Below are 13694 nucleotides of genomic sequence, written 5' to 3'. Positions count from 1 at the left end.
CGATTTCAGTAAAGTAGAAAGTGTGCAAAGGAAAAGTGGACAATGGCAGAGGAGCTGTTGACAGGAAAATGGGAATTCAAAGTGAGATGGCTGAAGCAGAGAGAAAGCTAGCCTGAGGTGGGTGAAAAGGAGGTAGGCCAAAGGAAACTGGGCCATAAAGAGTTGCAGTGAGATCAGTGATCATACAACATAGCTATGAAGGATTGTGGGGAGGGTGTGAACAATGGCTTGGACTGATACGATAACAATAGGGTCAGGTAGCATATATGGAACTGACTCTCCTTAAGATCCATATAGATCTTTTAGGGCAATGGTATGGTAATATTATCCATTTAAAATGGGTTCCCAAACACTGGGGTCCATTTTGTTGACCTGCCCTGGCCTAATATTGACCACCAGCACCTTTATGGTGTAGAATTAATAAAGATAGTATTTTAAGTTGCTTGGTCTGGCAGCAAGATACAAGATGGACTGAATAAATACATTCCAGGATAAGTTGATTAGCTAAGATATTATTAAATTACCTATCTGTGAGATAACGAGGGAACTTAAGACTGAGATAATAGTATGGAATGGACAAGAATGGGTTAAATCCAATAGTAGAAATATAGTGCAGTAGCTAAAACCTGAGATTCTGAAACCAGACAGTGGATTTGAATTCTTCCTCTATCGTTTATGAGCTGTTGGAACTTGGACAAGTTATTTCATCTTTCTAGGACTGTTTTCTGTTAAATCGAAATGATATTAGTATGTCTCTAACATCTATCGTTTAGGATTGTGGTGATATAATAAATATGACACAACAGATGCTTAATGGATAGCAATTATTGACTGTGGACATTCTGAAAAGCCAGAGTATCATCGACATGTGTTCATAATAATAATAGCTGCCATTTATTAGGGCTTAACATTTTGGACCCTGTGCTAGTTACTGTCCGTTTACTTTCTTTTATGCTTCTTAACCTAGCTAGGGGAGCATAATCAGCCCCATTTCATGGTAAGAATCTTTGTGTAACTATAACCAGTGGGAGGTTGGAGGCCTAATAAGTGGTGGCTTGGAATCCAACCCCTGTGTCATGAGCAAGGAAGGTGGCTGTGGAAGTAATACCCTTGGACGTATTTGTGTCTTTCCACAATGTCAGGTTTACTGAGTGGAACCTTCTCAGACAAACCAATCAGGTAATCACACAGGTTAACACACAATTCACAGAGAAAGGAAGGTAGAGGCTTACAGAACGGAGTGAAAGAGTGAAAGTCCTCCATATTCCTGAAGTCAGCTCTGGAACTGGTGGGGCAGATAGCCTCCCTACGGTCCCAAGCCAATGGCTACAATAGGCCGAAGGTGGAGGTCTTCGGCTGTAGCAATACCCTCACGATGTGTTCTGGTCAGCCTTGAGTGTGGTCTGTCTGAAGTGCTCAGCTTATATAGCCCTCGATGGGTAGAGTTTTTCAGTTATCAGTCCTGGCAGTTGTATGGCCCTTTCTCGACATTTGGCTGCGAGGTTTCTGTGGTTTGGGGAGTTCAGGTCACACCGTAAGTGCATTCCTATCATGTGACTTGGTTGTTTGCCAGTTGACATTACTGTCTTGGCTCCCAATGGCGTACATTTTATAAAGTCTAAAAAGTCCTAAATTCTTTATGTTCTATACACCCTGACCAAACCCGGGCTCTCAGAGTGGCCTTTGTCAGCTCCTAGGAGATGGCGCCAGGAGAAGCAGTCAGCTGGGCTCCACTCTGCGGCCAGGACAGGCCTCTTCCCACAGCCACTTGGGCACATCCTTCTCCTTGGCTTTAGCGGCCACCTTCCCTCTCAGCTGGCCTCTGGGGCTCTGCCACGGGAAAATCCTCCAGAGCAGAGAAGCCAGAGAGCGAAGAACTCTGGGGAAGAAGATCGAGCACTGTCGCCAGGCAACGCGCTGGGGGCGGGGCTATTGCGTCACTGAGGTGCGACAGGGTCGTGGGCTGAGCCAGGAAGGCCACAGCCTGTGGGTTCGAGCCGCGGGCTGAGGCAGGCGCTGGTTACGCTGAAAGTGCGATGTCTTGAACCTGGGGTGAGCTCCGCAGCGCTGTCCTTTTGTCACTTCCCTTCCTGCCTGCTCCACGACCCTGGGGCTGGGGGTAGAACACTGGCCTGGCCTCGACTTCCGAGCCAGGTTTCAGTGGGGAGACGAGCCCCGCGGCCCTTTCTAGGCCTCGGCTTAGGGCGCGGGGCGGGCTGGGAGGTCCTGCCGTGGACGCACAGTCCCCAGCCCAGCAGTTGCCAGTGGCCCGGGGTGTGAGGAGGTGGCTTATCTCGTTTGGGTGGTGGATGTGGGCGACCTGGAGAGACTTTTACCTCCTAGATCCTGGAACCGGTTTTGAATATTGCCGCCGGAGCAGTCTGTCGGCTAGCGGGCGTAGCTGTTGGTTAAAGCTCCACGTTCAGTTGCGCTTGAGAAGGGGCTGAGGCGGCAAGGGTGACCGTTGTGTTTACTAAACATATTGGTGCCGTTAAAAACCCTGCGCGTCCCCGCCGCACCGGACTCCCCAGATTACAAACCCTCTGTCTTGGACGATAACTCAGAAGTGGCCAGGTCGATCTACTTAGTTTAGCTGGCCCTCCATGTCTAAATTAGTTTAGGCTGCTCCCCTTCCCAGAGGCCTTGCCTTGTTGAACCTACGTTGGCACCCAGCTGAGATAAACGTTTCCTTGCTAAAAATTGTAGTAATGATTCCTGGGAAGGGAGCCTTCTGTGTTAGTTTTGAAGATGATTTCTTCTGTTATTTGTATCGTGTTACAAAATGTGGACTGCTATTATTCAAATTTATCCCCAGCCCCTTTATTTTAATTGCAGTGTATGTCCATATTCTGACCCTGTCCTACTCATCGGTGCCAAGTGGAGTCAGTTCTTTTCCTCTGGCGTATTTATGAAGCTGCTTATGGTTTTCAGTTCTGAGATCTTATGCATAAAGTTATTTTTTTTTCCACTCCCCTCTGCCCATTCTTCTTGCTATAAATTGAGCTCTATGCATTCAGCTTTTAATCTGGGGTATGAGGTGCAGCGGACCAACGATCCTAATTTAGTAGCCTCTATAGCGAAGTCTCCCCTCTAAAAAGTGATGCTTCCTGAATTCAGAACTCAAGAATAGTATGGATTTTTCTCCTTTCCTTTGATGCTTCCTGGCTGCCGTTTCTAAATATTTCCCTCCAGAACTGTATTGTATATTTCCAAAAATAAGTTCTTTGTCATTTGGTGTAAGTGAACTTTATATTTGGTGTGTGTCGCCTGATCTTCTTGCTTCACATCTAAACATTTAACACATTTCCCTTACCCCACTTCTCCCCAAACGCAGGGAAGGTCCAGAGAGGATTCTTACAAGTCTAGTTAGTGTATTATTCCAACTATAAAATGTATGTAGTAAACACACTGGTGCTATCAGAAATCCATATTCTTAATCTCCAAGTACTCTCTATCCTTTTATAGTTTTTCTTTCTATATATTTTTTTTCTGATTAAGATCTTTGAGCCCAGAACAGACGTTCAGCCTCTATAGTGACTCTTAAGTGCTCTAATTGTTTCCCAATGTATCTGTTATAACTTAATTTCTTGTCTTGCATAACAGCTGATATCTGCTTACAGATCTACTTTGAGTAAGCAATGAGTGATAAAATAGTACCCTTAGGGACCTAGTTTTTAGTACTTAGTTTTTAATCACTGATGTTAAAGTTGACTTCATGATGAAAATAGTTAATTATTTCAATTAATATCTTTTTCGTAAGTAAAGTAGTTGATACAGATTTCATGGAGAACAGGTTTCAGAGTTTTTCTAAATACTACAGTACTTCTGAACTAGTCATCTTTTGCACTTTCAGGCTTTTCAAATGCTTTAATCCTTTTATCAATGAATATTTTATCAATAAATTTTCATGAAGGTTTTTAGTTTTAAGTGTTGTTATTTTGTTTGGTTGGTTGTTATTTTGCCTATTACCTATGATGTGATTTTATATCTTTATAAAGAATATTTGAACTACAGCAATTCATTTGTTAGAAAAAGAAGTGATCAAATATATGTTACCACCCACTAGAAAATGTGGCATTTTTGGAATCCTTGATATGAGTTTCAAAATAACAGTAGTTCTTTATTTTTAAAACCATTCAAATGTTTTTTGAAAGCACATTGTTATCCTAGAAAGGACTGAATTATAGGTAGCACAATAGTATTAGAGCTGCTAGCTTTTTGAGACATCTTGAACAGAATTTGTTTTTTGCTGAATTCTATGCCAGGGATTTGCATATCATGTTCCTATGCAATACTACTGTTTCATCATCTACAGAGAGGCGTTTTGCTAATATCAAATGTCTCTCAGTTTACATAAACATTATTAATGATTCAACTTTATATTTTTTACCATGTATTTTTTAACTTTAACTTCTCTCCAAGTTAGTACTAGTAGATGACTGAACAAGTTAACGAGTCAAAAGAATACTGAGTAATAAAAAAACAAAAATTGTCAACAATATTTACTAGATCCATTTGTAAACATTGTGTGCTTATGTATCTGCTAGAAGAGAGAATACAGCTGCTATCTTAAAGACACTCACAGGAGAGCATGGTCAAGTGACCTAGCTGATGATATGTGCTATGATATAAGAATGTGCAAAGTCACCAAAGAGGGACACTGAAAAGCCTGTGGCGAGTGACTAGAGGGTGGCCTCAACAGATTGTTTTTGTGAACATACACCTTTGGGTGTGGCTTTATATTACATATAGATCACAGAGTCATATTTTTATGTTAGTGATAGACATTACTATTTATCATTATTTTATGGTATTCAAAATGAACCATAAATTCTAGGTTCTCTCCACTGAACCAGGCTGAGAACTGCTGTTCCATGCTCTTTTAGTAGTCTCTAGATGTTGTTCTCTTTTAATCAGAGGAGTTAGTAGTCAGATTTTCCAGATAACAAATGCAATTACAGGATAACAAATTAATATGCTGCCTCAAATTATAAACCTCATCATTCAAAGAGCACCAGATCAAAACAATGCAGAAAAAAAAAGGGACCATTTTCTAATTCAGTAAATAAGTGATTAAAGCTTTTTAAAAAATATCTGGTGAGCACATTGATTAAATTATCATCACATGTTTTACACTATTATGACCATGTAATTCAAAAGTTTAAGTTTTTATTTAAGTAATATAAGTATAATTTGAAGATTTCAGTCTATAATTGGGGGTATCACTTCATAAATTGTATAAATGTCTAACTACAATGCTCTACAACTAAAACTAATATAAAAAATAATAAAAATAAGTAAATACATTCATTTCTAGGAAAAAAAGATTTAAAAATATAAAGATTTCAGTTTAGTTGAGTAAAATCTTTTATTGCATTTTGATTGGATTGGTATAGGAAAGCTAGAGAGAATTTAAGTTTTACTTTAGTACTAAAATGTTAGGTTAGAGATCACCTACTCCACGTCCCACCCAAACAAAAATCTTCTCTAAAACACTCGTCAGATGAACTTCTAATCTTTATTTAAACACCTCCAGACTTTCAATGAAAGCAAGCTCACATATATTACAAGACCACCCTTAACACTTCTGCATAATTATAGATGATGGACAATTTCTTATTTTGACCTGAAATTTGCCTAATTCACACTTATTGGCCATCCTCTTCTCTGTAATTATAAAAAATAAATCTTCCACATGAAAGCTCTTCTGATATTTGTTGCTCTACGTTGTTACTGAGCTGGTTAGAATAAATTGTTTTGTTTCCTTTTCTAGCTCTGTAACATCTTGTATGCTCTCTCAAAAATGTTCAAATGATTAATGCCCTTTAAAAGTGACTGATCACAGAACTTCAGTGTGGTCTTAGAACTGATCACAGAACTTCAGTGTGGTCTAACCATTGCAGAGCGCAATAGAACTGGGTTTTTGTTCTGGACATCTGCTTCTAACAGGAGTTTAGGATTATTTAACATCTTTCTTGTCCATATTTACTGTTGACTTATTTTGACTGAAACCCTCAGACCTTTTATATTTTAACTGCTTTTAAGCACATCTTACCTATGTGTTTTTGTGCAGTTGACTTTTCAAAATATATTCAGGACTAACTTTTAGTCATATTTGACATGATTATTTCATTTCAGGAAATCAGTGTTTCAGTCTTGATTCTAGTATTTAGTGGACTTTCTTCATTCATTCCAATTTTAGTCATCCACAGATTGGGCAGGCATGCAGCCTTGTAAACAGCCCATCTCTTGGTGCTAGTCTCTCCTGCTGCCTCTCTACTTTAGTCACTCTGGCTTTTTTTTTTATTACCTCAAAGTCACCATGCTCTTTCCTGTGTTAGGCACTTTCTATGTCCTCTGCCTGCACTGTCTTCTCACCATGCCTCTAACCCTCTTCTCTGGCTAACTGACTGATCTCAAGTCAAATGTTGTTTGCCCTAGGACTTCTTCCCTGACACAAGACTAGGTGAAGTCCCCATTTATAGGCTTTTGTAGCACCCTGTACTTGTTTGGATTAGCACTTCTCATTTTATAATTATATATTTATTGGTGAAATTGTTTGTCTTTTCTCCACTGTATTGGATGCTCCATAGTGGCATGAACCATGTCTCTTTTACTTGCTATTGTATCCACAGAATTCAGTGCCAGGCACATGGTACTTATTGAATTTAATTTTTAGAAAGGCCACGTAACACAGTGGTCTAGAAACATTGGCTTCTAATGATGTTTTCAGAAGTTTGGATTAGAACAAGAAAAATAAGGGCAATGCGTGTATGTATGTAGTATACATCAATGTGAAGTTACTGCCTTGTTGGGAAGGACTTTTATTCTAATATATCCGTCTACTTTTCAGGTTATAAATTCTTTTTAAATTTTTTCTTCAGTTTTGTGGGTTTGTTTTGTTTATTTTTGGAAACTATCCTTACTTAGAATAAAAATAAATGTGCAGCACCATGGTGCTCTGAAATTTTACTAGTATTTGAAATCCAGAAATCACTAATGTTGAATACCCTAGAAACCTCATCTGAGCTAAGATCTTTGTTTCTCTTTAGATACAGTTGCTATGAATCTGCTTGGCTATATTTAAAATATATAATTTTGCCTTCAGAGACTTTTTTTTTAGTACCCTGGATCTTCCTCAACAACTTCCTTTCATTTATCTCTGTAATATAATAATTATTATTGCCAAGTAGGCTCAGATTCAAGACAGTAATTGTTGAGTTTTTCTTTTATAATACAATTTTACTTTTCCTTTATTTAATGTGACTAAAAGAATAAGTCTCAAATACAGTACATTAAATTTTAATACCAAAGCAAAATTTACATATTTATGGATACTGAGAATTCTTATTGTACATGTTTTTATATTTTCAAGTTATATATTTTATACTTTAGAGTTATAACTTTATTATTTTTTTATTAAATGATAAATCAGATTTCCTGACAAAATTTTCCTATGAGAATGTTACTATTTTGCCTGCTTTATATGATGAATGTTAATTTGGGTGAGATAAAATGATAGTCTTCGATAGCTGACATATTATGGTAACATCATAGTATGTCATAGTGGTTAAGAATATGAGCACTTGAATCTGAAAAACATGAATGTAAAGTTTACATCGACCACTTACTGTTTAACTTTAGCTAAGTTGCTTATCTCTGTTTCCTTATCCATAAAATAAGAATATAGTAATGCCTACCTCTTAGGGATAGTGTAAGAAATAAATGAGATTATATGTGGAAAGCCCTTAGTTTGGAGTATGACATGTAATAAGTAGTCAAGAAATGTTCTGAGGAAAATTATATAAGGTAAACAAGCTTCCTATTAAATACAGTCACTTAAATGCCTCCGAGTGCATATGCGTGTGTATGATAATGGTTTTTGACCTGGAAAAATTATAGGAATTAGAGATTTCATCACCCTCCCAATAATATAAGTGAATCTTGTTTTCTCATTTAGCTATGTGATTTTAAAAAATAGAAACAAATCTTTACTTTAAAAATATAGTTTAAATAAATTTCACCTTAGGCTCATTTAAGTTTATTAAACTCTCACTTAAAGGTGTTCCTGGTTTTTCCTTACTTTCTTGAAGGGGTGGGTATATTGCTGTTTTTATATAAAAGTAACTTTTATATATATTTGGCAGAAACTATGTGAAGCAACACTTTTTCTGGATTTCAGAAGATATCATTTCATCATGGGACAGCAAATTTCGGATCAGACGCAGTTGGTTCTTAACAAGTTACCAGAAAAAGTTGTAAAACATGTCACACTAGTTCGAGAAAGTGGCTCCTTAACTTATGAAGAATTTCTTGGGAGAGTAGCTGAACTTAATGACGTGTAAGGCTTGCTTTTTTTCTTTTTATTTTCCCCCCTTATGTCATGACTGAGATGTAACCAGAAGTATTAATTGGTAAGACAATGTTTTCAACAGCAGTTAGCAAATATTTATTGAGTGGCTACTATAACACTTTCTGTGTAGCTATTTTTAAAAATGTAATAGGAACAATAGAGACTGAAGGAACGTAAAATTAAATGTTGTTTAAAAGCACTAAAAGGGTGCATAACAAAAGAGAATATGCCAGTTAACTACTCTAGAGAAGGGTTCCTGGGATAGTCAAAGGACACTCAGGTTTCTGTATATCAACCAATTCTCCTGGTTAATAAATAAATCACCTGTGTCTATTCACTGAGCCATTGTTGTGCCAGAGAAATTCATATGTAGTAATACTTCATTTACTATCACTGAAGAATAAGATATTTTGTTTGTTTATTAGTAGTTTCTAATCACCTAACATGTTTAGACCTCTGCTTAATTCTTGAACAGATTAATGTTTAAGATGGAATATAAATTTCTCTACCTTAAAGTACACATTTAATAGAACTTAGTATTTTATTTGTGAATTTATTCTATATTATATCAATTTTTATACTGATCTACATAGAAGCTATTAAAATACCTAGGGCTCTTTGTTCTTGAATAGTTCTAGATTGTTATACTTTTAAAATATTACTTTTTGTTCGTGTTTTCTCCCTTAGTGACAGGTGAGCATACATCACTTCTTTCTAAGTCTTCCTCTAGCACCACCTATTCTACCTCCCTCCCTGCCTCCCTCCCTTGCTCCCTCTCTCTCTCTAATATAATCTCCCATGGGGTATAATTATGACATTTCCTTTAGATCTTAAATGTAGTCTGTTCAATTTAGCTAGCACTCACTGAGCATACAGTATGTGTAAGGTTGAACTTACGTGTTAGGTTGCACTCTAACGGTTGAACATTTTAACTGAGGCCTAAAATGATTACCCAAATATTGCAGATCTAGCTCTCCCTAAGTCCGAAGTTTTTTTTTCACTATCCCGCCTTAACTATCCCACTTTAACTTCTTAAATCAAAAAAAAAAAAAAAATCCAAACAAAATCACCTAGCAGTGTGGACCCACTTAGTACATATATAAACTTATAGTCTCTGTTAATTTAGGGTAAGGTACCTGAATCTACTCCCTAAGCTTTGTGATACCTGCATTGGTTGATAAGAAACATTTGGTCATTTGGTCATTAGATAAAGAGAAGGAAATACAGTCTTTTTATGGACGTGACTGGAGTCTGCTGTTATCAGCCAGTCACAAACAGTAAACAATACCTTAAAAGTTAAAGTTATCTTAGGTCATTCCTTTTAAGAACACTGGATTTCATTTATTTGGGGGTGGGTGAAGCCTTGTATAGATATTTGGATGGATCCTGTATATAAGTACATAGAAAGTGAACTAGAAGGATAAGTACTGGGTCTCTGGGGAGTTGGTAGGAAAAGGGGGCAGTGAGGGAGATTTTACATTTTACTTGTATATTTGTGTATTGTCTGATCTTTTATAATATAAATGTAGTCATGGGTTTTTAAAACTTTAACACTTTACTTTTTTTCTTCTTTTTTGGAAAAGATCATCCAAATGATAGTATTTGAGGCATTACTTCTGGGACCATATTCTTTACAAGTAATATTGAGTTGAGAATTTAATAGTATCATAAGAATGGTTTTTTATGTTTATTGTTACAGCTCTTATGAAGAGTAATCAGTGGCATTTGCCATCCCTTTAGTGTCTTGGAACTATGAAAGCGACCACAAGCTAAGCTTACTGTTTAATGGAGAGGTGCTGGTTCTTAAAACCAATTCTTATAGGTCAGAGTTGGACATTTCAAAAGTGTAGTGCTATCTGAGAACTAAAGTTAAACCTATACAGCAGAAGCATGGCTTGATAGCTAGAAAACAGAACTGGGAACTGGCACAGCTGAATTACTTTCACTGGCAGACTTCATTACCTAGGGTTAGTTGCAGTGGCCTCAATTTATTGAGCTGTAAGTCACTTAGTTCTGAATGTGATATCCCCACTGGTGCTCGGAGGGAAATGTGAGTAATGATAGAAGGGAGCAAGAATACTTAAATATGTCTTTGAACTGATTTAAATATGGCACTGATGGCATGATATTGAATTACCTTCTAAAAGTGTTATATTTTTATGTTAGAATCCTATGGCTCTCTACATTAAAATTACTCTGCTAGGGGAAGACAGTAAAGCTATATTTAAAGTCTCTCAAAATCATTTTATCAATCTAGACCCAAATTATTAACTTTTCAAAGAAATGTGTTAGTATCGTTACTTAAATAATATCAATTATTATATTAAGTGTAATAATAATTGGACTCAACCAGGAGCAAAGTTTTTTCACACTTTATATACATCTGAGGGGATAGTCAAAATTTGGATAAGTGAAACCAGTTAAAGTTTTTCTTTTGAGTGCCCGATTCCTTGGACATGTTTTTCGTAGATGTGTTTGTTAGAAATTTAAAGACCATTGAGATATAGATTATGGCAAAAAGAGTTTTATTAATATCATTCCACTATGCTGTTGACTTTAAAAGCCTTGGAAATTAAGTTATATGTTTAATCAAAACATTCCGTTCCTATGTCTTAAGAATCTGATTGTTATAATTATTATTATTATTTGTCTTTGTGTGTTTTCTTCAAATTTCCTTCTATGTTTTAAAGTGTTTCTTGAATCTGATTTCGAGCTCTATTATTTTGTATGACTTTTTAGAAAATTAACTAATGTGTTCATCTCTTTTCAGAACTGCTAAAGTGGCTTCTGGCCAGGAAAAACATCTTCTCTTTGAGGTACAACCTGGGTCTGATTCCTCTGCCTTTTGGAAAGTGGTTGTACGGGTGGTTTGTACCAAGGTGAGTGATAGAGATATCCAATGCAGAGCTTAAACTATTTTGGTAGTTAGAACCAAAATACTGAGTTTTGAATTATATTTATAGTAAATTCATTAGAAGTTTTTAACATTGTTATAAGTACACTGCCAAAAGAACTGTGGGAATCTACAACTTTTGACTTAGCAAAGGTGTAAGGTAAAGAAGAAATTAAGAACTGGGCTAAAATTCATTCAGATAGGCTCAGTATATCCCATACACCCACCATCACACAGCTGTGACCTACACTGCATGTAATCTTTCAGGACTATTTGAAAATCAGATTCAGAAGACTCATAGGTGAATTTATAAGACAAAGTTCATTTCTGAAAAACACATTCTTACTCCTTTTCTTGCCCTCTCCTCTGCAGTAACAGGCAATCTGATCTAGTCAATTTGACCTCTACCAGGTTTCACTTCCAGTGTATTCATAAGACAGATTTCATTTTCTCAAGGAGACTGTAACTATAATCAAGTTCCTCTTTCTTTTCATCCAGATTACCTTAGATTCCATGATTAATGTCCATACCTCCAGACTCATCTCCTAATTCTAATTTATGATGCTCTGAGATTAACCTTTTTAAAGTACAATTCTCATCAAATTACTTTTCTGCCTAAAATTCCTCAACAGTTCTTCATTTGTTACAAAATAGTCCCAACTCTTTAACCTGGTATTTAAGGCCCTTTACAATATGGCTCCAAACTATCTTTTCTGTTTTATTTACCACTATTCCCTTTTGCACTCCACCGTCTCACCAGGCTTAAATAATTTAAGGATATATAGCTGTTACTTTTCCACCTCGGTTCCTCTGCTCATTAAATTCCCCCAACTAGAATGTCCATTCTTCTGTCATTTAAATTGCCATCAGCAAGTCACAGAAAACCCGTTCTACTAGTTTAATTAAAGACAGTATTTTCTCATTTGTCAAGAAATCCTGATATAAAGTAGCTCCTGGATTGGTTAATTCAAAGACCTAGCAAATCTCTCATTGGGTCAGTATTGACCCACATCCCCTTCTTATACCTACACTGATACAGGGAATGTGATAACCATGCTTGGTTTAGATAAGACTAACCAGGATTGGCTCCTGAGTCATTTCAGGCAGCAGTAGACTCCAAAACAAAAATTAGGGCTGGCAGTGAAAAGTGGGAATAGCATTAGTATAATCAGCCAATAGTTTCTGCCTCACCTTTTATTTTTCTGCACGTCTAAACTTGATATTTCTTTAAAGGCCCACCTCAAATACTATCTAATCCACAAAAGTCTTCCATAACGAAAATTCTCTTGCCTCTTCTAAACTCCAATAGCATTTTATTTATACGTAATTAAATTCTACATTAAAAATAAAATTACTTATTTAAGCTCCTGAGGGCAGGAACTCTGTCTAGATTCATTCTTGTATGTTTTACAGCCTGTAGTGCTTTACACCTGGTAGGAATTCAATATACGTTGAGTGAACAAAATCTTTTGAAGAAATACTCTCATTTTAAATGACTGGGATAAATTGAAGCTTTCTTGTTTATTGATACAGTTTAGTACCTAAATTATATCCTCTCTCCATCTTTATTTCATAATGTACTCAGCCCACTGTATAAAAAAGGCCAGTATAAATTATAAAGCATTGGGAATATGAATGTATGTGGTTTCTGATCCCTTAATTTTCTGTTGCTCCTCTTTGGCAAACACAGAATTAATGTTTATTATTACTATTAGTCAAATTCCTTTTTGCCTTAGTAACTCTAACCGTTACATTTTTATGTGATTAAGCATCTTCCTTAAAAAGAGATACTAAATAGAAAAACAAAAGTATTAAAGATATAGGCAATCAGATCTTTTGTAATTTTTCTTGATTTTAGATCTAAAGAAATGTTTTATTTGAATTCCTTAGGTTCTTTTTTAAAGGAATATGAGAAGTCAGTGTTACATTAGAAAAAAAGAGACTTGGAATTAATATGAAAAACTGATAGGAGACTGAAATTTCATATTTCTTAATCTTTTGTTTTTTAAAGACATTGAGCATTATGATCAGACTATTACATTTAGCAATCAACAGCATGGATACAAAAAAAAATCTACATTAAAACACTTCATTGGAATGCTTTACACTTTCCACAGAATAGAAACTAAAATAACCTTTTATACAATTAGTCACAAATATAGTTCCCAACTTTTTTGCCCATACACATGAGTATTGTCTAAAACATGTCTTCTTTGTAGCAGCTAGGCCCTGCCACCACTGTGCTTGGCCGAGTTCACAAATCTTTTGTAACCTGTAGCTTCCTTGTCACTTCTCTGGCTCTCCTCTCATACTAAGCTTTGTTTCCTGGTAGTAATTAAAACCTTCTGCCACTGCCATAGCTACTGCAGCTGCTGGAACCACCATAGCCACCTTGTTGTCGTGGTTTGGCAAAGTATTGGCTTCCACCACCATAAGGGCCAGAGCTTC

The 13694-nt window shown here is 36.3% G+C and overlaps 1 protein-coding gene and 1 pseudogene across 1 annotated transcript in view; one reads left to right on the top strand and one right to left on the bottom strand.

Annotated features, from left to right (window-relative positions):
- The first annotated feature begins 1908 nt into the window (after positions 1–1908).
- RNF141 (ring finger protein 141) overlaps positions 1909–13694 on the top strand; it is a 28227-nt gene continuing 16441 nt past the window's right edge. The window contains exons 1-4 of the mRNA XM_023521592.1: positions 1909–2052; positions 8148–8341; positions 11124–11236; positions 13607–13659. Coding sequence (XP_023377360.1) covers positions 8199–8341; positions 11124–11236; positions 13607–13659 — 309 coding nt within the window. The 5' untranslated portion in view covers positions 1909–2052; positions 8148–8198. The remainder of the gene's footprint in view (positions 2053–8147; positions 8342–11123; positions 11237–13606; positions 13660–13694) is intronic.
- The window catches only part of LOC111730325, a 1055-nt pseudogene continuing 859 nt past the window's right edge, over positions 13499–13694 (bottom strand).

This window comes from Pteropus vampyrus, unplaced genomic scaffold (genome assembly GCF_000151845.1).
Source record: "Pteropus vampyrus isolate Shadow unplaced genomic scaffold, Pvam_2.0 Scaffold307, whole genome shotgun sequence".
NCBI classification, from domain to species: domain Eukaryota; kingdom Metazoa; phylum Chordata; class Mammalia; order Chiroptera; family Pteropodidae; genus Pteropus; species Pteropus vampyrus.
Note: the sequence above shows the minus strand (reverse complement) of the source record. Positions and strands in the feature narration are given on the sequence as shown.